The sequence below is a fragment of the Pristis pectinata genome, chromosome 17 (assembly GCF_009764475.1).
Source record: "Pristis pectinata isolate sPriPec2 chromosome 17, sPriPec2.1.pri, whole genome shotgun sequence".
NCBI classification, from domain to species: domain Eukaryota; kingdom Metazoa; phylum Chordata; class Chondrichthyes; order Rhinopristiformes; family Pristidae; genus Pristis; species Pristis pectinata.
In genome coordinates, this window is record NC_067421.1 from 27,053,639 (window position 1) to 27,076,068 (window position 22,430).

Consider the following 22,430-nt stretch of genomic DNA (forward strand, 5'->3'; position numbering starts at 1 on the left):
GATAGGGAAGCAATTGGACCTGGCATACATGGTGGTGGTGGGGGGATGGGGGCTGGTTAGGGGTCTGTAGGTTAGGGGTGGCATTTGAAGAGGGAGATGACTGTTGGAGAAAGGAGGACATACATGGGAAATAAGAGGAATATAAATGGCTAAAATAAAGAGACAAGAGAGGGAGGAGTAAAAGGGTTGGGGAAAGTGATGACGAGAACAGAAAAGGGGAAAGGAAAGGAAGAAGAAAGAGGAGGAAATTAAGGAGAGAGAGGATAAGAAACAAAGGTGTAATAAATGGCTTCAGTGGATTTTGGGGTGTGAGCTCTTTTCCCCTTTTCCTTATGGAATTTCACCTTAGGAGATGGAATTCTCTCTGTGTAATCTCTAAGGATGGATCTTTCCCACTTGGGGATTGCCCAGCACATTTCCTCAGACCCAAATTTTCCTCTTAGCAAATGAGTGGGTCTGTTTAGCAGAAGGCCTAGTCTTCATTTCCACTTTCTTTTGAAGGTGGTGCAGAGAGTTCTTTAATCCTTGCTACTTGGCTTGTGACCAGAAGCACTGGAAGAAGGTTTTCTGTCAGCAGGGTGGTAGCAGAAGGTTGGCACCTGGATTACCTTCCAGAAAAGGCCACTACAGAAAAGCACACCTTATTATTGGTCAAGTTATCTTGCTGCTGGATTGGGTCAGGGGCCCAAATATGCTGCTCTAAAATCAAAGAGCATGGGTTTAATCATACAGGAACTGAGGCCATATAAATCCCTGAAATCTATTGACCTTCATCCCAAGATTTTGAAAGAGATGGCATTAGCCACACTTGCTGTCACCTTCCAAGATTCTAATGCAACTCTGATGAATTGGAAAGTAGTAAATGTAACAACAATAATTAAGAATGAAAGGGAAGACAAGGAACTACAGACCAATGAGTCTGGCAACAGTGGCGGTGGTGAAAATGTTAGAATACATTATTAAAAATGAGATAAGTGTGGTGAACTTGGAACCTCACCTCTGCTCCTGGTTCCAACTTGAGCTCCTTCTGTACTACTGGCAAACCCAGAGCTCCGCCGTTTCCCGCACCTGGCGTGAGCCTGAAGCTCTGCCCCCCTTCCCGCACTTGGAGCTCTGCCCCACCCCGGGCACACGGAGCTCCGCCCCCCGCACCAGGAGCTCCGCCCCCTCCACTCGGCGCTCCGCCACCTCCCGCACCTGGCGCTCCGCCCCCTTTCCGCACCTGGAGCTCCGCCCCCCCCCTCCCCTCCAGGCGCGAGCGTGGTGGAGATTTCCGGTTCAGCTGCTGGAAAGGTTGGGAGTGAAGGCCGGTGTTGGGGCGGTGTAGGTGGCTGGTGAGTGAGTGGAGGGGGCGGTGTAGGTGGCTGGTGAGTGAGTGGAGGGGGCGGTGTAGGTGGCTGGTGAGTGAGTGGAGGGGGCGGTGTAGGTGGCTGGTGAGTGAGTGGAGGGGGCGGTGTAGGTGGCTGGTGAGTGAGTGGAGGGGGCGGTGTAGGTGGCTGGTGAGTGAGTGAGTGGGTGGAGGGGACGGTGTAGGTGGCTGGTGAGTGAGTGAGTGGAGGGGGCGGTGTAGGTGGCTGGTGAGTGAGTGGAGGGGGCGGTGTAGGTGGCTGGTGAGTGAGTGGAGGGGGCGGTGTAGGTGGCTGGTGAGTGAGTGAGTGGAGGGGGCGGTGTAGGTGGCTGGTGAGTGAGTGAGTGGAGGGGGCGGTGTAGGTGGCTGGTGAGTGAGTGAGTGGAGGGGGCGGTGTAGGTGGCTGGTGAGTGAGTGAGTGGAGGGGGCGGTGTTGGTGGCTGGTGAGTGAGTGAGTGGAGGGGGCGGTGTAGGTGGCTGGTGAGTGAGTGAGTGGAGGGGGCGGTGTAGGTGGCTGGTGAGTGAGTGAGTGGAGGGGGCGGTGTAGGTGGCTGGTGAGTGAGTGAGTGGAGGGGGCGGTGTAGGTGGCTGGTGAGTGAGTGAGTGGAGGGGACGGTGTAGGTGGCTGGTGAGTGAGTGGAGGGGGCGGTGTAGGTGGCTGGTGAGTGAGTGAGTGGAGGGGGCGGTGTAGGTGGCTGGTGAGTGAGTGAGTGGAGGGGGCGGTGTAGGTGGCTGGTGAGTGAGTGGGGGGGGCGGTGTAGGTGGCTGGTGAGTGAGTGAGTGAGTGGAGGGGCGGTGTAGGTGGCTGGTGGGTGAGTGAGTGGAGGGGGCCGTGTAGGTGGCTGGTGGGTGAGTGAGTGGAGGGGGCCGTGTAGGTGGCTGGTGAGTGAGTGGAGGGGGCGGTGTAGGTGGCTGGTGAGTGAGTGAGTGGAGGGGGCGGTGTAGGTGGCTGGTGAGTGAGTGAGTGGAGGGGGCGGTGTAGGTGGCTGGTGAGTGAGTGGAGGGGGTGAGTGAGTGAGTGAAGGGGGCGGTGCTGCCGGTACCCGCACCTCCCATTCAGCCGCGCAGTGCTGACTGTGGGAGCGCAGCGGCCGGTACTTGAGACCGCAAATACCCTCTCGGGATTCCGTGTGAGCAGGGCCGGCGCTTGAGGACAGGTGAAGGGCAGCACCGTCATCTCAGTAATCCTGTCTGTTGCAGTACAGTGCGGGGGCCGTCCTGATCGGGGGTGTGGTTGATCCATCCGCAGCTTTTTTTGTGTTGCGAGGGCCTGCAGATTCTGCCTGCATCACTGGTACCTTCATTGGGAGATGGATGGGTGTCCAAGCCGATGCGCTGCAGCTGTTTAAAGGGGCTGTCGGTTGTTCAGACGAGGGCTGCACCCGAAAATTAGATTGACGGCAATACTGATTGGGTTTGTTCCTTGACAGCTGTGACTTCTCTTCAAAAAGTACATTTTGACTGTAAGGTGTCCTGAGGTGGTGAAAGCGGCTAAATTAATGGATGTTTTCTTTTTACCTGTCTACAGTTTTGGGATACAATTGTTAATCTCGCAATTAATGGATGTTTGCAAGATTGATTCTCAGTGGGATTTTTGTTTGTGCGTATGCTACTTCTGAAACTGCCATCTTTTACATGCCCTTTGCCCCTTAGAGTGGTATCTTCTGGTTTTGTCTCATTAAGCAAACAGTCCAATATCTTGTATAAAGTCCACTGTGCCTCTTACAGAATGTAGTCATGTTATTTTTGTTTCCTTTCCAAACAGATTTGCTTAGGATCACGTCTTATCTTTTCTCTGCCTCTTCAATGAAAGTATGATGACATCCCACCAATGAAACAGTATTTGAAGTTGCAGCAGATGTATCTATAGGACTTGATTCTATGCGTTATTAAACCACTATTATTTGCTAGTAACCTTGTTTTTTAAAAAATATTGAAATTAACATGAAGTTTGCAATGAACTTTCAAATTCTTCAGTCAAGTAATTTGTTGTCTTGGTCAGTACTTTAAGTATGGATTATTTATAGAACATTTCTGGGGCTTTTGTCAATAGAGTAAACATTTTAATTCAAAAATTAAAATTACACTGTCTCTATAGAATGTGTGTTGTAATGATAAAAGTTTGCAACTGAAAATACACTGAAATAGACTATTTAATATGTGGCTATGTTGCATGTGGCTAGTAAATTTGCTTAAGTCAAAAATGTTGAAGTTGAGAATAGAAGATGGTTTTCTTTTGTTTTAATGGTTTTGTCCCTGAAGCGTGTTTGTGTGTGCCTGCATACCTGTCTGAATTGGGAAATATTTGTTTAAATCATGTGATGAGTTTTATGTTTTACTTTTTGTTTCAGGCTGATGTAATAAGAGAGACTGCAAGAAGAATGGCACAAGATGGTATATACTATTACAGATTGCCTGCTGTCAGATTCATCCCTCTTATTAATATTATTCTGTTTGTGGATGGAATATCTACCATCATACTCTGGATTTTAGGTAATACATTTTCCTCACTGTTGTCAGCAGGAAGTAATTGATTTTTTGTATTGCTGCATAAGGCAGGCAATTAAAAACATGCATATTAATTTGCATTAATATAATGATGGTTTTTGATACCATGACAATTAAGCAATGTGTTATCAGATAGTGTATCTATATTCATACAGAATCATACAGCATGGAAACAGGCCCTTTGGCCTAACTAGTCCTTGCCGACCAAGCTAGTCACATTTACCTGCATTTGGCCCATATCCTTCTAAACCTTTCCTGTCCATCTACCTGTCCAAAAGTTGTCATTGCACCTGCTTCAACCACTCCTTCTGGCAGCTCATTCTATAAACATACTACCCTCTACGTAAAAGAAAAGGTTGTCTCTCGAGTTCCTTTTAAACCTTTCCCCTCTCACTTTAAACCTATGCCCTGTCGTTCTTGATTCCCCAACCCTGAGAAAAAGACTGAATGCATTCACCCTATCTGTGCCCTTCGTGGTTTTATATACCTCTATGTAATCACCTCTCTGTCTCGTACGCACCATACATGTGAGATGGAAGTGTTGCTGGTAAGGCTGGCATATGTTGCTCATTCTTGTTCCACCTCTATAAGGTGGAGATGAATGATCTTGAAGCACTGCGGTCCTGCTGAAGGAACTGCTTTAATACTATTAGGTGGAGAGTTCTAACATTTGAAATCAGTGATTATGAATAAACAGTAATCTAATTCCTAGATGTGTGCTGTGGAGGAAAATTTGGTGTTCCCAATGCCTGCCACCTTGGGCTTTTCAGAAAGTAGAGGTTACTGGTCACAGTGAGATGCTTTCACGGAAGCTATGGCAAGCTTTGACAATGCATCATATGGGTGCTACCCATGGTGGCCACAGTGTGTTGTCGTGAAGGGAATGAATGGTTAGGGTTGTAAATTGGGTATCAATCTACTGATGGTGTTATGCCTCTTGGTTGTTTTTGGAATTGTACTCACGTCATGAATGTGAGTATTGTATCATACTCTTGGCTTGTATCCTGAAGATGGTAGAGAGACTTCAGGAAATTGGAAGCTGAGTCATTACACAAGCTCTTACCTGCCATAGTCATAGTATTTATCTGGTATAGTTATGTTTCTGGTGTTGAAGGTAGCAGATTGGGCATTGTTTATCTGGTGGGACTGGATCTGGACTATTGTGTACAGGTCTGGTCTCCCTACCTGAGGAAGGATATGCTTGTGATTTTAGGATTATAGCAAAGGTTAAGTTTCCTGGGATAGCAGGTTTGTCATAAGAGGAGAGGGTGCGCTGACTGGACCTTGACACTCTTGAGTTTGCATTCAGATCACTTTGTATTCTTGTAATGTGCAAAATTCTTATGGGGCTTGATGTGGTAAATGCAGGGGCAATGTTTCCCTTGTCTGGGGCATCTGGAGTCACAATCTCAAAAGAAGGTTTGGCCATTCAGTATAAAGATTAGAAGAAATCTCTTCACACAGACCATAGCGAATCTTTGGAATTTTCTACTGAAAAGGCAAGCATCAGTGGCAAGGCTAGTACTTAACCACTTTCTGACAATTAGAGATGAGCATTATGAGAGATTTCTTTCCCTCAAGGATGTTTGTGAACCAGATGGATTTCTATCACAACCAGTTGTTTCATTGTCACAGTTATTGGTGTTATGATGAAAGTTAATGAGTTTGCATTCACCAGCTGCCATTGTGGGTTTTGATCATGTTTCCAGATCTTTGATCTAGGCATCTGACTGCTTGTTACTTAACCAGTATGCCACCTTTCTCATCGAGACATGACTCCTGGCAGTGAATCTGTATCCTTTTGATTCCCATTGATAAGTTTTATTGAGCTGCTTGATGCCATGAGGTCAAAAGCTGCCTTTGTGTGTTTTGCAGATACTTTCAAATTGCCTCTAGATTTCTTTTGCCCATTGTAACATGGTGGTCATGAAGTATGTTATCAAGTAGTCCCAGTAAAACCTAGTTCAAGCATTGGTAAGCTGGTTATTGGTGAGTAAGTGTTGCTTAATAGCATTGGTGATGGGATCATTTCACTGATGATTGAGGGTAGCTTGATGGGGTGTTAATGGGCAGGATTGGGATTGTTCTGCATTTTGTGATGGTGACATTCCTGGGTAATTTTCTGCATTGTCAAATTGATGTTAGTGTTGTAGCTGTACTAGAAACCTGGTTAGTCTTGAGGTGTAACTAGATTATAGTGACGGCTGACAGTTTAATTTGTATCCACTAAATCAAGCCTTTCTTTTGATTTGAGCAAGTTGGTGGAAGACGGGTTTTGGTGGTTGGACCATGGGAAAAGACTGAGATGGATCATCCACCTTGCACTTCTGGATGAGACTGATTGCAAATGTCTCAGCTGTGATTTTTTGGACTTGCATATTGGCTTTGCCATTGATGATGGAGGCATTCATGCAACTATTCTTCCCTGGTTGTTTAATTATCAACAGTTATTCATGACTGGATGGGGCAGGACAGAAGAGCTTTCAATCTGATTGTTGTAATTTAACTGAATCTTATACATTCTTTCAATAAGCTTTTAATCCTAATCAGTGCTGACATACTAAATAAACTTTCAAAGGAGATGCAAATTTCCAGGGTTAATGTATTATTCCTTATCGTGATGAAGCAAACACACAGAAAATGCTGGAAACATCTGTTGTGAGAGAGTTAATGTTTCAGGTCGGTGACCTTTCATTAGAACTAGGAAATGCTAGACTTGCGTGGATGAAAAAATTAATTAATGTGAGCATATGGATGCAATAAAGCAATACCTGTCAAAGTCATTAGTAGGCCCAATTGCATAAGATTTTTACCTTGTTTCTTGTTAATGTTGCCAGTTTCTGGGCCAGAGCTGGGTGATTGCTAAATTTGGAATTAATAGTTGACTTTAGTGATTTTAGTTTTTAATCATTCCCAGAATCAAAAGGTTGAACTTGTGCTGAATAGTTTTAGAATGAAACTATACAGTGATTATGTGATTAAAATTTTTGACCATCAGAAATTAAGTTTACATATTCAATATCATATTTGTGCAGTCTTGCCTTGATTTTACCTGAAGTGATATTTTATCTTGTAAGAGGGAAAAAACATCTTCCTTCTGCTTGTTGTTATCTATTGTGTGTAGATGTCATATGACAACTGTAGCTGAAATAAGTTGCGAAGAAGTATTCTTCCGATGATCATTAATTACAATCTCGCATGACAATTTGCCACTTAAATATTATGATGGAGGGCAGTGGTGTCAGTGACCGTCTCATGGAACACAACATAAGATATAACTTATTTATTAGTCACATGTACATCGACTTGTGATGAAATGTCTTTTTGTGTTATTGAGTATGTGCTGGGGGCAGCCTGCAAGTGTCGCCACTCTTCCGGTGCCAACACAGCATGCCCACAGCTCCTAACCTGTACATCTTTGTAATGTGGGAGGAAACCCATGCAGACATGGGGAGAACATAGAAAGTCCATACAGACAGCGGCAGGAATTGAACTCGGGTCGCTGGTGCCGTAATAGCGTTACACTAACTGCTACGCTACTGTGTAAAAGGAAGTAACTGGGTGGGGTGAGTTTGGAATTGGAAAAATTTTGAGCAGTTGTTTGATATAGTATTATGTTTTCAATAAAGTTGTATCTGGGGAGTGAAGTTCACTTGGTTCACCTTGAATATGTCCATTTATTGAACAGGAGAAAATTGTTCCACACCAGATGTTCCATTCAGAATATTTTGGATATTTAGTAAAATCTTATTTGTATTTGTTTAAAATGATAACCATTTTTATTAGGTATCAATTTAAAAAAAAGGAAAGATATGGCATTGATAAAATTTTAGTTATATTCAAATACAGAAATAGTATGTAAGAAATTTTAAAAGCTTACAATTGACATTTAAAAATAAAAGATGCATGTATTTCATTTTTTATGTAAAGAATAGAAAGTTTTTTCTTAAATGGCAGTTCTGTGGCATTGTCTTCCATTCATTTTCACTATGACTTTTTATTTTACCTGTTTACTTTTTAAGGTGGTCGCTCTCACTATTTGGAAAACGATGTACTTAAGTGGTGCTTCTGGAAGTCAACCTTTGATCTTGCAGCATTTTGCACAATGAAAACATGTATTCTTATTGTAATTTACTTGACGATGGAGTCTATTGCCCTGAAACAGATTGACGATCTTAACAATTCCAATCTTAAACGGAAAAGGGAGCTCCTGCACCTGATTAGCTTCACCATCTCGGGTCTCTGGGTTGCATACACAATGGCCAAAGGAATTACGGTCCTTGTAACACAGAGCTATAAAGAGGTAAATGCTTCTTTTGATCAGTGTAATTTATTAAACTTGTATTGAGAGCTGTAGATTTGCCTTATTAACAGTAGGGCATACAGGGTATATATTTTCCTTGTATCTTCCTTGCTATGGAACCACCAGAGTTTGGACATTCCCTGGGAGTAAATACTGGATATATGCTGTATGTTTGAGACTTGCTGAGTTAAAGACGCTATTGCATATTTTGTTCGTTACTTTATATTTCCTTACAACTTAAAAGGTGGCTGTTTGGCCCATTGAGTCTATGCTGGCTCTTGGAACAATCCCATTCATATTTCCTAGTAACCTATTTTCTCTCGGTTGCCTATGAACTCCATTTCGATTCTCATACCACCCATTACGCGACGGTAATTGGCTATTTTAAATTACCCATCAGCCAGCCTGACTGTGCGATTATGGGAGGAATCTGAAGTACATGGAAGTGTGGTCACAAAGAAAACGTGCAAATTCCACACACAAAGCACTGGAAGTCGGATTGGAACCGGAATCTGAATTGTCGGAGCTGTGAGGCAGCAGCATTACTATCTGTTACTGTGCTCTGTGGCTGGAATCCCCATGGAGTCCATTGGCAAAGCTTGGCCTTAGTAGGGTTCCCTGCTATATTGGTGAATTACTTTGCCAATCTTGCACTGAGTTAGACCGGCAAAAGATTGAAAATCCCATGTATTCCAGTGATGAATCTTGGTCAGTGGATTAGGAAAAGTATGTTATTTTTTAATTTTCCCCTTTAAAGCACTTACTGAACATTAAGGATAATGTGATTTTGATTAACTCTATTCTTTGTATTGTTAATTTTTAATTATTTACACCAATTTTAATAGTTTTTAAATGCCTCTGAATGTTGGAGTTATTTTAAAAACTATTAAAACCCTGCATTACTGCTATATGGCTAACAGCAAATTCACCCTTACATAATTCACAAGGTGCTACTCAGAAATTTGAGATATGGAATGAGATTTGTTCTTATAGAATTTATGTAGGAAAATAAAAGGAAATGAACCACAACTCTCAATGCAGATAACATGGCTTTGCGTTATGAAGAATTGTGATACTGATCATTTTCTAGGAATGTAACCCCCCCGCCCCCTGGGTAATGTATGGTTGCCTTATTTTTGATTGATACATCAATTTGATTGTTTTGCTTGGCTGAATCAGGTTCATACCCCACCACTCTTTTGTCACACATCAATCTTACTCGGCATCCATTGGACTGCCTGTTAGTTTATTCCATAAGCCCTTACACATGGAGTAAAATAATTCCCCCCCCTTCCTGCCCCCCCATCCAAAATTATTGTGCAAGTATTTTCTGATCTTTTTAATGTAACAATAATCTTTACTTCTGCAATTTCCCTGCAAGCTGAGGAACCAAACTCAGAGGTGCTTTGATTTGAATAATACTTTTTAATTATTTAAGTTTGTATATGGGTAACCAGCTTTACATTTCATGTCAAGAAGAATTTTTATACAGAAACAGTTTGAAATTTTACTTAACATATTGTGTGATGACTAACTTTATGGGTTCTAGTGAGAAGTTATCTGTTATAATAAGCCATTAGCGTTGGGCTACTTGGTCTCTTGCTTCATACTGTTCTTTCAAATGAGGAATCATGTCATTTGAGAGCCCATAGTTTCTTTCAGCATTTGATCTTGTAAAATGGGTTCCACTATATATTTGCCAAATTAAAAAAACATTGACTTCTTTGAAATCTAGATAAGCTGCAGGTTATCCAGACTTCTTTGTTTATAGTCATGTAATAGTCACTAAGTAATATGTTATCCCGTATAAAATCATGTATTTTATTGTTCTTGTGAGGTTAGAAAAACTTTTTTAATATCTAATTATGTAAACTGAATTGTTTTAAATGAGACTTTGTTTCCCATTGACAGATGCATCTAACATTCAAGATTGTTTGTATTTCTACCTTGGTCTTCAGCCTGGTTGAGTTCCCCTTTTGTGTTTTTTGTAACAGGTAATGGACACTGAAATGGTTGAAAAAACACTAAAGTGCATCTTTTAATTTAAAAAAAGTTCTATTTTGTTCTGTTGCAGTGTAAATTTTGATCTAATTGCTTCTGAATTTTTATGTCCTGGGCATAAATTTAGCAGTAATACCTGGCAAAGTGACCAGATAAAACTGCAAAGCAGGATTGTCTGTGATGAAAATTGATGTTAAAGCAATGGTCCATCTGTGAAAATACTAATTTAAGTATGAAGCAGAACCTATTATTAAAATCTCATTCTTGCTTAAAGGACATGCTAGTCTAGAATGCATGGAAAGTGTGCTACATTTTTATCTGTAGCCAGATGTAAGAGATCTGTGGTAACTTCCAACAAAATCTGGGGAATCTCTTGGTGTTTCTGCCTGCAATCTTCCCTTACTGACACCACCAAAAATATAATAGCTGGGCACTTTTCCTTGAAATTTTGCTGTGGTTAAAACACTGTTGTGCCAGTGAAGTAGAGGACGGTGATTACATGTTGATGTTAAATATTTGTAGGTGAAGCGATTAGGAACACTTTGAGAGAGATCCAAAAAATAGTAAATAAATGATTACTTTTCCCACTTGTATCAAAATTAGGACAGTTTTAATATTTATCATTGGTTTTGAGTGGAGTGACAGAGACGGGTAGTCAGACAAAGCAGATGACTTTACAGTGCACATATCCAAATGTACAAAGCATGGTAAACTATAGCACATATCGATGCATAGGATCATCATATGGTGATAGCATAGTTCCTACCTCAGGATGGGATTAAGTGATGAATTTTCAAGGATTCAAGACATTCAAGCAAGGAAGAAGGCAAGTAATAGTACTGATTAAAGAATATTTGGGAAGATGTGTTTCTTAACTCTAGATTTATGAAATCATTGAAGTACCATTACTCTTTTGGGTATATTCAATAGGTCCTGGCCTGTGGGAAAGACTTAGAGAAGGATCTAATTTTGTATGGAATTGAAAGGTACAGGAACTGTAAGAGTTTTAACTATAAGAGTAAGACTTATGGATAGCATAGTGACACAGCTAGTAGAGACACTGCCTCACCGTGCCAAAGACCCGGGTTTAATCCTGACCTTGGGTTCTGTCTGTGTGCAGAGTTACGCATTGACCCTGTGATTGTGTAGACTTCTTCGGGGTGCTCCATTTTCCACCCACATCTCAAAGACGTGCGGGCTGGTAGGTAAATTGGCCACTGTAGCCAGGGAATAAAAGATGGCCACTGTTTCATGCATGTTATAAGTTAATAACCTGGGTTCTATTTCAGAATTTCAAAACTTAATATGGTAACGGTGAGAAGGATGGTGATGGACTTGAGGATATAGATAGGCTGGGTGGAATGGGGAGATAGATGGCAGATGAAATTTAATGGAGAAATGTAACTGTGAAGCATTTTGCTAAGAAGAATGAGGAAGGGCAAAATAAATGTAGACTAAATGCAAGAAGCTTATGTTAATTCTCAGAGCACTAGTTCAGCTGCCATTAGAATATTGCATCCAATTCTGGTCACTGTACTAGGAAGGATTTTTAGAAGCTACCAAAAGATTTAATAGAATGGTCTTGGGAATGATGGACTTAGGTTACTTTGATAGACTTGAGATGTTAGTGTTATTCTTGTGGGAGTGGGAAATACTGAGAGATGATTTAAAAGAGGTGTTCAAAGCACGAGCAATCTAAGACATTATGAACATTTGGTTTTGGTTCATTTGGACATTTGGTTCTTCCACCATTGTGATCTCAACAATCATTGAAGAACCAAAAAGCCTTAGACTTAATGTAAAAATGATTGGTAGAAGAGGCGCGGTGAGTAGTTTCATGCAGTGAGTAGTCATGATCTGGAATTCACTGCCTGAAAGGATGCTGGGAAAAGATTCAGTCATTGTTTGCAAACGTGAATTGGACGGATGTGTAAAGGAGAAAAATAGACAGGTGGGAAATGGAACTGACGATCTTGCAGAAAGATGGCATGCATAGACCAAATGGTTTCCTTGCATTCTGTAACCATTCTTTTGATTGTATGTACTCCATGTGTTCAGTATATAAGGGAGTTTGAATAACTGTAAGTTTCTAGTTGGGATAATTAGTTGTCATTGTCTTTAATTACTGCTTTGTGTCTCAGGTTTCTGAGAAGGTTGCAGATTTTCCGTATTGTGCAAAGCATTGAAGAAGAAAGGGACCAAAAAGTAAAGCTGATCTTAAGCGTCTCTTCTCGTTGGCCAAGGATGTGAGTATTGTTTATTGTGTTCTCAATAAGTATTTTCAAATTAGATATAAGAAGTTCACTTTGCATTCAACACGTAATCCTATTTGCATGCCTTGAATAGTTCAGAAATAATGCTGTTTAATAATCATGTTTTAAGGAACTCCTGGTTCATTGTTTAAATGAAAATTATATTATTTTTAATTAAATAAGTGGGTAAGACATTTTGCGCATATCCTGTGAATTTCAGAACTGCTATCTTCACTATGAAGTGTGACTTTGTAAAAGAGACTCTGGAAATTCCGGTTTATGAAGTGTGGATTACTTGCCTTAACTACAATAAATGTTTCTTTAGGTGGGGGGAAGGACTACAGTTTAGGGGGGTTCTGCCACTGGAGAGGGAGGGACGGGGTCAGGTGAGAAAGCCCCTAAATATTGTAAATATGGGACTGGGTAGCCCCCAGGGAGCCACACGTGTGGCATCTGTGCTGTTTTTATATAAAAAGGTAACACTAATGAATGATCTGTACAAGAATGTAAAGGCTTGCACTGTTTTAAAATTGTATATAGTTTGTCTTTTATATGAATAAAGTTTATTTTGGAATAATTAAAAGAAAAGTGTTTCTTTAGGCAGAGTTGACGGGGTTCTCCTGTTACTGGCAGAAGCCCCATTTAAAAAACTCTTGGAAAACAGTTATACATGTTTTTGGGTTTTCTGTAGATCTTAAGTGATTAAGAACAAGTGCTGAGAACCACTGTGGCAAATTGCCCCATGGATATTTAAAGCCACCAAATTCTTTAGATCTGTGGCTCAGCTTTTGAATCTTCAAGTGCCCAATTCCTCTTGCTTCGTCTTATTTAATTAGGCCTATTGAAATTCCAGTTATTGGAAGAGATGAACTTGGTATGTTAATTTATTAGAAAGTAGGTAGTAAATGTTAGGCAATAAGTATAATTAACTGATGGAAACAGATATAGAGCATTAAGTCCCTCGAGCTTGATCTTTAAATATATATATTGAAGATTGAATTTTAATATCTAAAATTTAGAAAAAGTATTAATAGATTTAATATATTTTGCACCATTTTCATATTTCTATAACTGGTGCATTTAAAGAACTGGATAAGCTCCAACTGATCTTCTCTGTATCTTAAAATACTTACTCTGATTTGTGTAAAATTAAATGCTTCCCTTAGTGCAAAATTACTAGTTGGAGATTGCCACATGCATATCACATTCACAATTTAAGTAACCAGAAAATATTTTCTTCTACCACAGGAAATTTGGCTTTGTATTGGTGGGATGCTGGCACTTGTTGTCTCCTGTCTTTCACAGATAGTGGCTCCATTTTTCTTTGGCAAGGTCATTGATTCGGCTATGGAATCAATGGGTACGTGAATTATTTTCTTTTGTAGCAGTGAAATGCTTGATGTAGAAATGGTAATAAGCCAGAAATCAATGAATTTGAGGAAATTGGTAAAAATGGTTGAAGGCTAGCTTATGATAAAAATATCATTTGTATTAGACTGTTCACACCTGAGACAAAAATGTCAATAAGCCAGGTCTTGCTGGGTCATGCTGGAAGTTCCAAACAGAACAACCAGTGTTTAGCCCTTTATTGGGCAGTCAGCCCAGGATTTCCTTTGCATTTGCTATCAAATGCGGAATACATGAAGCCCAGCAGCAGAGTTCCACCTTGCTGTGGTCCCAGTATTATGCTAGGAAATTGCTTCTTGGATCTTGTGCCAGGTTAATCTGGTGCAGGATCTGAGGCCCATTGATTTTAGTGGACATTGTGGGCCGTGGATTGGGAGGCAAATCAGAAGATGGGTTTTTAAAAAAATATTTTGATTAATTTAGTGATCGAGTGTTTGAGGTATTTTAGTGAACTATTTTGTTAAAATATTTCAATAAATTTTGTTCTAATTCAATCTTTAGTAGCTTTTAGCTGTCAAAGATGTTTTTAAAAAAAAAACTAGTAAAATAATCACATGCAAATTTTACGGCGAGGAAAGCTGTGCAGGTTTTGTCAGCTGTTAAAATGTTGAGTGGGGTTTTGGGGATAGGTTCCCCTCATTGCGACACTGGATGCCCCACTGCTGCTAAGACCACACCACTGGAATCCAGAATGGTAGGCTTTCTGCATCTGGACTAGGTAAATGCAGGTGTGGATGTACAGTATGGTAATTTTGTTGTAGGTGGTGATTGGGTGCAGGGAGCATGACCTGATAAGTAAATCCTCCTATTTCCAAATTGAAGTGTATAATTCAATGCTATCCACCAGAGGGTGCATTGATGCTGTTTTCAGAAAATAAGCAGCCAAATTGTCTAATGTGTCTAGTATGTGACACATGTATTTCATGGTCAACTTATGCTTTGATCTAAGACATGATGGAAACTAGCCCTTTGTGCTAATAGTTCTAATGTACATAAAAGTTAGTGATATATTAGTAGCGACCTTAGAAATGAAATATCCTAGTAATTCTACCTTTTATATTTAAAAAAACTGAGCTTTCTGCTTTGAAGTTCAGTAGAATTTTGTACTTAAGTCACTAAGCAGGAATTGTTCTGATTTTAGTTTGCATTTCTTTAATAAACACTAAATTCATTTAAAAATAACTTGAAGACTATTTTCCCATTGCCAGCCTCAATGTTACTTGGCCCTTGCATTGCTCATAGAAAGGGCTTAACTATTTGAAGGTTGTACTGATGAAACAAGGTTATATATTATGTACACTGCAATGTTTCCACTGCAGTCCAGATGGTTTCATTGATAGGAAGATGTTGACTATCGTAAAATTTCGACTGTTACAATCTTTCTCATCTGCCATGAGACAGTTCAATTGGCAGTATCACCACACACGGAGGCTCCTAATCCATTTTAAAATGAAAGCAGTCCCTGGAATTCTAAACTTGGATCCACTGATGCAAGCCCCTTTTATTTCCCTCTTTGATGAGAAGGACTCCAAGTCAAGAGCCAATTTTGATCATTGTTCTCAGAAGCACCAATCACAATGCTAACAGTTCCCATCTGTAACCAAACCTCAGTTCCTGCACTAACTTCCATAAATGATGGGGATGGAGCTGCAATTGCTTGAGGGTCCAGATGTACCATCGTTTGTGTGATCAGGTGTTGTGATGGAATGTATCATTCAGTGGATCGCTGCTGCACTTCCCAACTGTACTAAAGCATATCTTGTAATCTATCTATTACTTCCCTGTCTTGACAGATCTTTGACATGGATTTTCTTTGTCCTTAGCTTCAGGATGGAAGAAGAGAGCCAAAATTATCTGTAGAATGAAACCAATGTTTTTTTTTTATAAATCTTGGAACTAGGAATCAGAGGCTAGCATGCATTTCCCATGCCTAATTGCCTTTGATTGGTGATGAGCTGTCTTCCTGAATCACTGCAGTTGCTGCCGTTTTGGTAAAGGTACTCCCACAGTACTGTTGGGGAGGGAGTTCCAGGATTTGGATCCAATGACAGTGAAAGATTGGCTATATAGATCCAAATCAGGGGATAGTGCATGATTTGGAGAGGAACCTAGAAGTGGTAGTATCTGCACTTCTCCTCCACACCCTTCTCTCCCCCCCCCACACCAATAATTTAGTAGACATCAGGGGCACTGATATACACATTTTTTGTGTATGCAAACAATACAAAAACTCCTATCAAGCATTATTTGATTTATCAGAGATTACAAATCAGCGACTGATGCTGTAAAACTGTATTAAAGACAGCGTCCTCCAAATTGCCATGAGCAAAACCATTGGAAGTTTTTTGGCTATAGAATAGCAAACCATTACCGTGCAAATTTGAAATTAAAATTGAAATACTCAGCAGGCTAGACACCATCTGTGGAGACAGAAACAGGGTTAATATTTTGGATTCATGAAAGATCAAAGACCTGAAAGGTTAACTATCCCTCCACAGATGCAGACTGATCTGCTGAGAGTTACCAGCATTTTCTGGTTTCATTTCAATTTTTCAGCATGTTTTTTGCTTATCAATATGTACACATTCCTTCTAGTATACCTGAGATAAGGTAATTTGGGTAAGGAAAGAAAGAACTGGCATCTGTGTGGCATGATCTTAAGGGGCAAAAGATGATACCAATGGGCTGATTTGATCCTTGACCTTAGAAGCCTGAAATTAGCTTATTTGCATTTGCTGCATTTTAATTTGTATTTTCTTTAGTTTAATTGATGTTCATCTTTACGTTTGATGTTAAACTTCTGTTCTATGTATTGATTTATGCAGTTCATTGTCATTTGCTTGTAATTTTCTTACATACTTCTCTGCAACATTTTCTGCAATTATGTTAGACTTTTTGCCTTTTGCCTGCTGACCCAACTCAAAATGAAGATTCCAATATCATAAAAGTAATAAACTACCTATTTAAATCTGGCAGCAATTTAGATTTTTATGCTCTGAGCACTTTTATTTGGAAGCATCTACCTTTCTCAAAAGTTTGAGGTTGTTAATTTGGTCTTTGGTCAGCACTAGCAGTCATGAGTAGATAGAATTGTTAATTATAGCTGTAAAATTGTTGATATAAACTGAAACATTTTCGACTGGTATGAGTAGGTGACATCTTGTGACACAATACCCCAGAGTGAGCAGTCTGAACTTAACCAGATGGATGCTGGGGGTAAGTTCTCTTCAACAGTGACTTTGACTCTTAGCTGGATAAGGCTGACATCCTAATATCAGACTTGGTGGGGGGAGCATGCAGTGAGGGCTGGGGTGGGTGTTGGGGGGGGGTGAGTTACAGGGTGATAGTAACAGGCAAGTCCCTTCTGCCATCTTGTTGTATGATCTGAGTTTTGTAGCCAGCAGCAAAAGAACACAGTCTGAATTTTAAACTTTTGAAGAAATGGTCAGACTTTTACGTCAGGAAATGTGATGAAGCGATTGAAGAGAGTCAGTCTCATTGTTATATTCCTTCACATAAGCAGTTGTTCTAATCCCATGTGCCGGTACAGTTTCAATTCCCTTTATTTTCCTTTCCTTCAACTATTCCTTTAGCCTCTATTAATGTTGACATGTCTTTCTATAGCCTCTATAAAAACAAAAGAAGTTTCTCTTGCGTCCTTCCAGAGCCTTTACAATTAATCATGCTCATTTGTTTAAGCTTTCAAACATTGAAGTCTTTGTATATCTACTGTCCCTTCATGAGGTTTTGTATATCTACCAAACAACAATTTCCTTTGATCTAATGGAAACAATCTGACTTGATGTATTTCTTGGTATTTATATTTCTTAATGCTCAGACAAAATCCTAATTTTTATTTCCTCATTTTAAAGCAATTTTTAATTCAGCTTGTTACTCCCCAAAATTCTAGAATGTAGTTCTTTCCAATGGACTTCTTGTGATATCTTGTCAAAGATTCAGAAGTCCATGAGTAGAATGTGTTTCTCTCTGATTCTGATTATCTTGGCTACTCAAAGAAGATTTCTAGTAACTCAGAAGGTAATTATTTGAGGTAAAAGTCCAAAAGCACAATTAAAGTGCTGCCTTTTTCTTCAAATAAGAGTTCAGTTCAGACCACTATGCTTTGAAAGAATCAATATACTAACACTGCCGGATCATTGTAATATTCCCTTCAAGGTTTATAACAGAAATATTCAATTTTTGATACTGTACAAAGTTCAGTTGTATCTCTGCCCTTCCCTGTAGTTATGAATCAACAACTATGCTTTAAGTGTTTTGTATGTTTGCTTGTATGCTACACAGTACTTGCCTCTTATTTTGAATGTTTAATCCTTTTTTTCTTGTTTGGAACATATACTCAGGCATTAAGATTTAATATTTTTAGAATACCTAAATAATTTCTTCACTATTTCAGCGAAGTCTTTATCTTCTATTCCCTATCTATATTAATCAATCTCAAATCTAGAGTCTCCCCACACCCTGCAAATTACCTTAACCTCATTGAGCAAATGATTTAAATGTTATTGGTGGTTGGTTTATTGAAGCAGTTCAGTTTGGTGTGCACACTAGTGGAGGACTTCTGCAGCAGCTATGTGGCCACATGTTGACCTTAATCTTCCTCTCTTCAACCTTTTCAGTGTTCAACTTCATTTACACCTTCTCTGCTTAGTGAGAAGCTCCATATTGAGGGGCCTGGAGCTCATCCAGGCTTCAGCAAATGGCAGGTAACACTCATGCCACAGACACACCAAGTAATGTCCATCTTTAGAATAAAAAGGAACCAAGCACTTTTCCTGACATACAAAGCCGTACTATTTAACATGCCATTAATTATTGATCAGAAGCTTGGACTGTTGATATCCTCAGCATGATTACTGAAGCAGAATAGATGCTGGCTACTGTACAATGGGCACTTGCCTCCTAATCCCTTGTAGTCTCTCTCACCATCTAAAAGGCTTATGTTAGCAGTGTTTTGGAAGAGCTAAGATTTTTTTTGATGGATGCATCTGTGATGGTCAAGAAAGTCAGTCCCTTCTAGAGCAGAGCATTGCCTTTCATTGTTAGTGAGCCACTGGCTTTAGTATTTGCCTCTTCTTCTGCTGGAGCACTGTGTACTATCTTTTAGAAACATCACAGCGGTTTGCCAGAACAACTGCAATAGCACTTCATAACCCACCAAAAAGGCTGCCAGATGCAAAAAAAAAAGCCTGAAAATACTTAGCAGTATCAGTGGGGAGAGAAACAGTTAATATTTTGGTTTGAGGACTTTTCATCAGAGCTGGGAAAAGAGAGAACTTTTTTTAATCCAAGTAGGAGAGAAGGGAGGAAGGTTGAGAGAAGAAAAGAGGAGGAGACCAGGAGGCTTTCAATGATTAAAGTGATGGTGCTGGCTAGAAGGAGATAAAGGTGTGTGAATAATGAAAAATAAGTCTAGGGGTGGTGTGAATAAAGAGGCAGTGTATAAAATCTGACATCTATTCAAGATGAGAGAGAGTGGGGAAAATGGCTTGGTTATTAAACTTCCTGTGGAAATTTGAGATAATTTGCTAATGTTGTAATGACACTTTTAATAAGGTTTATGATCCCACAACACCAAAGGGAAGAATAGAAATTTATTGAGAGATTGAGTCTTATTGCTACATGTAGTAAATTATTCTTGGGCATAGAAAAAAGAAACTTTTTGCTTTCTCTTCTTCCTTCCCCAATCTAAATTTTCTTTCCTCATTTTACTTCTTTCTGTGACTAATTTGACCTTGGGCTGTTGCCCGCTCACAATTTTAGCCATTTACACACAAATTATCAAGCTGAAAGGGATTGATCAATGGAACAGGTGGTGAGGTGCCACATTCCAGAAATGTATGGGTCATTTTTGGTTTCTGGATCTGATTTAAAATTCATCCCAAACAGAAAAGGGAATCTTATTGTAAGGAATAACTATAAGGAAATGTGGGACAGTGGGATGTAAATTAAAGGTGTGCTGCAGAGGATCTTTCTTGACTGGATTTGAAACAGTTCCATTGCAGATACGTGTACAGTTTGCATTATATATTAAAGCTTTATCATCTTGGTTGTTGAATGGCAAACACGTTATTAGTTGTTCGACTCAATTGGACAAATATTATTATTCCCTTTCCATTTTCTATGCAGTAAATGAGAGCCAAAAACATTCTTAAAGAAAATGTGAGGGAAAGGTGTATTAATGGGTAGTTCTTTGCAGTCAATCTAATATTCAGTTTTAAAACATCAGTTTGTATGATTGCTGTTTTTTTTTCCTTTCAGAGGAACTTGACAGAATGATTCTTATCCTCTTCGGCATATATGTTGGTGGTGCAGTTTGTTCATTTGTCCGTGCCTACTTTTTTGTTCTGGCGGGTCATAGGCTGGTGGCCAGACTGCGTAAAAGACTTTTTGGGAGCATTATAAAGCAAGAAATTGCATTTTTTGATGAAAACAGGTGGGTGCCGTGGATTTGGAGAATGATGAGCCTTTTAATTGTGATAAATCAAAGGCTTTAAATGCAGAGGCTTGTGAAGATTAGCTCTTCGGAATTTAAGCTGTAGTCATTAAAATGTGATGACAGATTTTTATGGGATTTATTTTCCCTCTGTTGAATTCTTTAAATTGTTGCTTGACTCAAATTGGTTCCTGAATATAATTTCTGAGTTCAGAGCTGTCTTGAAAGAAAATGCAAACATGAAAAGAATGTATTGCATCATTTAGTTATAATGAAACTTGGATACTTTTCTCCTTTCGGTGAGACTTCAGGATGAAAGATGTTGTGGACTGGGCTCGAGACTTCTTCCCAGCTGGTGTTCATGTTGTAGCAGGAGATGCACACCAGATAGAATCCCTCCCAATAGTTACAGTCAATCATGCCTTAGATTTCAATGTCTAATGTGCTGTCTGATCTAATGATGAAAGGTATTTGCACTATCATTTAAATGTTCTGTGTTCAGTGGTAATTTGTGATAAGGGTGTGGAATGATTTGGGTGAAATGTTATATGGTTCTAAACTATTATTTATTCAGTTTTCTTATTATCATGTGAATATTTCACACAAGGAGCACTAGCTTTGACACATCACAATTTCAGGTAATGCATATATTAGTTGGCAAACTATTTAAATCCGGATCTTAAAAATATTTGGTTATGTTTCAGAAATTTGTCCTTCCATATATAATAGGAACAACTTAATTATGGTATTGATCATGCCGATAATAGACTAATCAATGATTTTGACATTTGTCTGTTTATGATAAGAGAATTGCATTTGCACTCAATTTTCTTGTATTCAGTGTGAGAAGCTTTAAACATACCATCTTGCATGCTGGATGATCAAAAGTACAAAACTGCCGTTTCTTGCTGAGGTCAGTTGCAAATTGAGCTCTACTGGGGAGAAATGTTTGAAGATTGGTGTGGTGCCAAACAATTACAAGTACCTAGTGATCTGCAAACATCACTCACTATCGACTTTTAACCTCCAAATCAGTTTACATAATGGAGCATCTGTGGTTGTGGTATTGAAGGGACAGACCAAATTAACTAAAAATGACAACTGTTAGCCATGCTGTGGCTCTACACCATGGGCGATCGTCCTAACAGTTAATCATATATTTCTAATTCATCTAATCCCTCCAACTGTAGTACATTAGACTCTTGATCTTTGCTGCTTCCTTTATCAATAATTGGAAAGATGATGTCCTTAAGCAAGATATTTTGTCAAGTTTGTTTCTATTGATTAGCTAGAATCTCAATTTCTCGGATGGAACAAGCAAACACTGGCATATTTACATATTTTTTTTCCTGATCTTTCTTTCTTTTTCTAGAGCATGGTGATTTTTAAAAAGATGTAGCATCACAGAATAGTTAAAATTTTAGGAAGTGATTCATCCTTTGAATGATTTTCTTCCTGTTTTAGAAAACTACAGGATGAAACTTTAGAAGATGCACTGAGCATTTCAAACCAAAACAGTAGGACTTGTTGCAGGGTGGGGAATGCATTGGTATAGTAAAAGCTATCTAAACTTTCAAATTTAAATTTCAAACTTGCTATGGCAGCCTCTGTCCTGCAGAATAATGACTTGTGCCTTGATGGGCACCTCCATGTTAAACATCATCTGGTCTGGTTCAGGAGCATGGTAGTCTCTACACACTTGCTACAGGTGAACAAAGTGGAGTAGGAAGATGCAAGCTTTTGTTCTCTTTGGGTCCTGGGTCCTCTTTTCAATCTGTTGAGCTTTCTATTTCTCCTTGTCTCTCCTGCACATTCAGCCTCCAGCAGCTTTTTGACCACCAGAAGATTTGACCACCAGCAGCTTTTTTTTTCTAGTTATTTGTGTAAATGCTCTCCATCTTGTCTCTCTGACAGTTTTCCTTTTAGCAGAGATATAGATTTTTAGCAGATTGTGACTCAGTGGCAGTTCACCATACAAAATGTCTTTGTGAATATGGTTGTCATCCATCTGATGAATATGGCCAATCGATTCCATGTGTTGACTGAGTAATACATGTATGCTGATGAAATTAGCACATTCCAGCGCTTCTAAGCTAGTGACCCTGTCTCAGAAGATCAGTAGGATGCGAACGAGGCAATAAAGGGGGAGTGTGTTAA

The 22,430-nt window shown here is 39.6% G+C and overlaps 1 protein-coding gene across 1 annotated transcript in view; it reads left to right on the top strand.

Moving 5' to 3' along the window:
* Nucleotides 1-1,215: 1,215 nt before the first annotated feature.
* Nucleotides 1,216-22,430, top strand: part of LOC127579359 (ABC transporter B family member 1-like) — a 116,046-nt gene continuing 94,831 nt past the window's right edge. Inside the window, exons 1-7 of the mRNA XM_052032100.1 lie at nucleotides 1,216-1,334; nucleotides 3,700-3,841; nucleotides 7,879-8,159; nucleotides 10,071-10,153; nucleotides 12,302-12,406; nucleotides 13,661-13,772; nucleotides 20,099-20,273. Of these exons, the coding sequence (XP_051888060.1) occupies nucleotides 13,685-13,772; nucleotides 20,099-20,273 (263 nt within the window). The 5' untranslated portion in view covers nucleotides 1,216-1,334; nucleotides 3,700-3,841; nucleotides 7,879-8,159; ... (1 more) ...; nucleotides 12,302-12,406; nucleotides 13,661-13,684. The remainder of the gene's footprint in view (nucleotides 1,335-3,699; nucleotides 3,842-7,878; nucleotides 8,160-10,070; nucleotides 10,154-12,301; nucleotides 12,407-13,660; nucleotides 13,773-20,098; nucleotides 20,274-22,430) is intronic.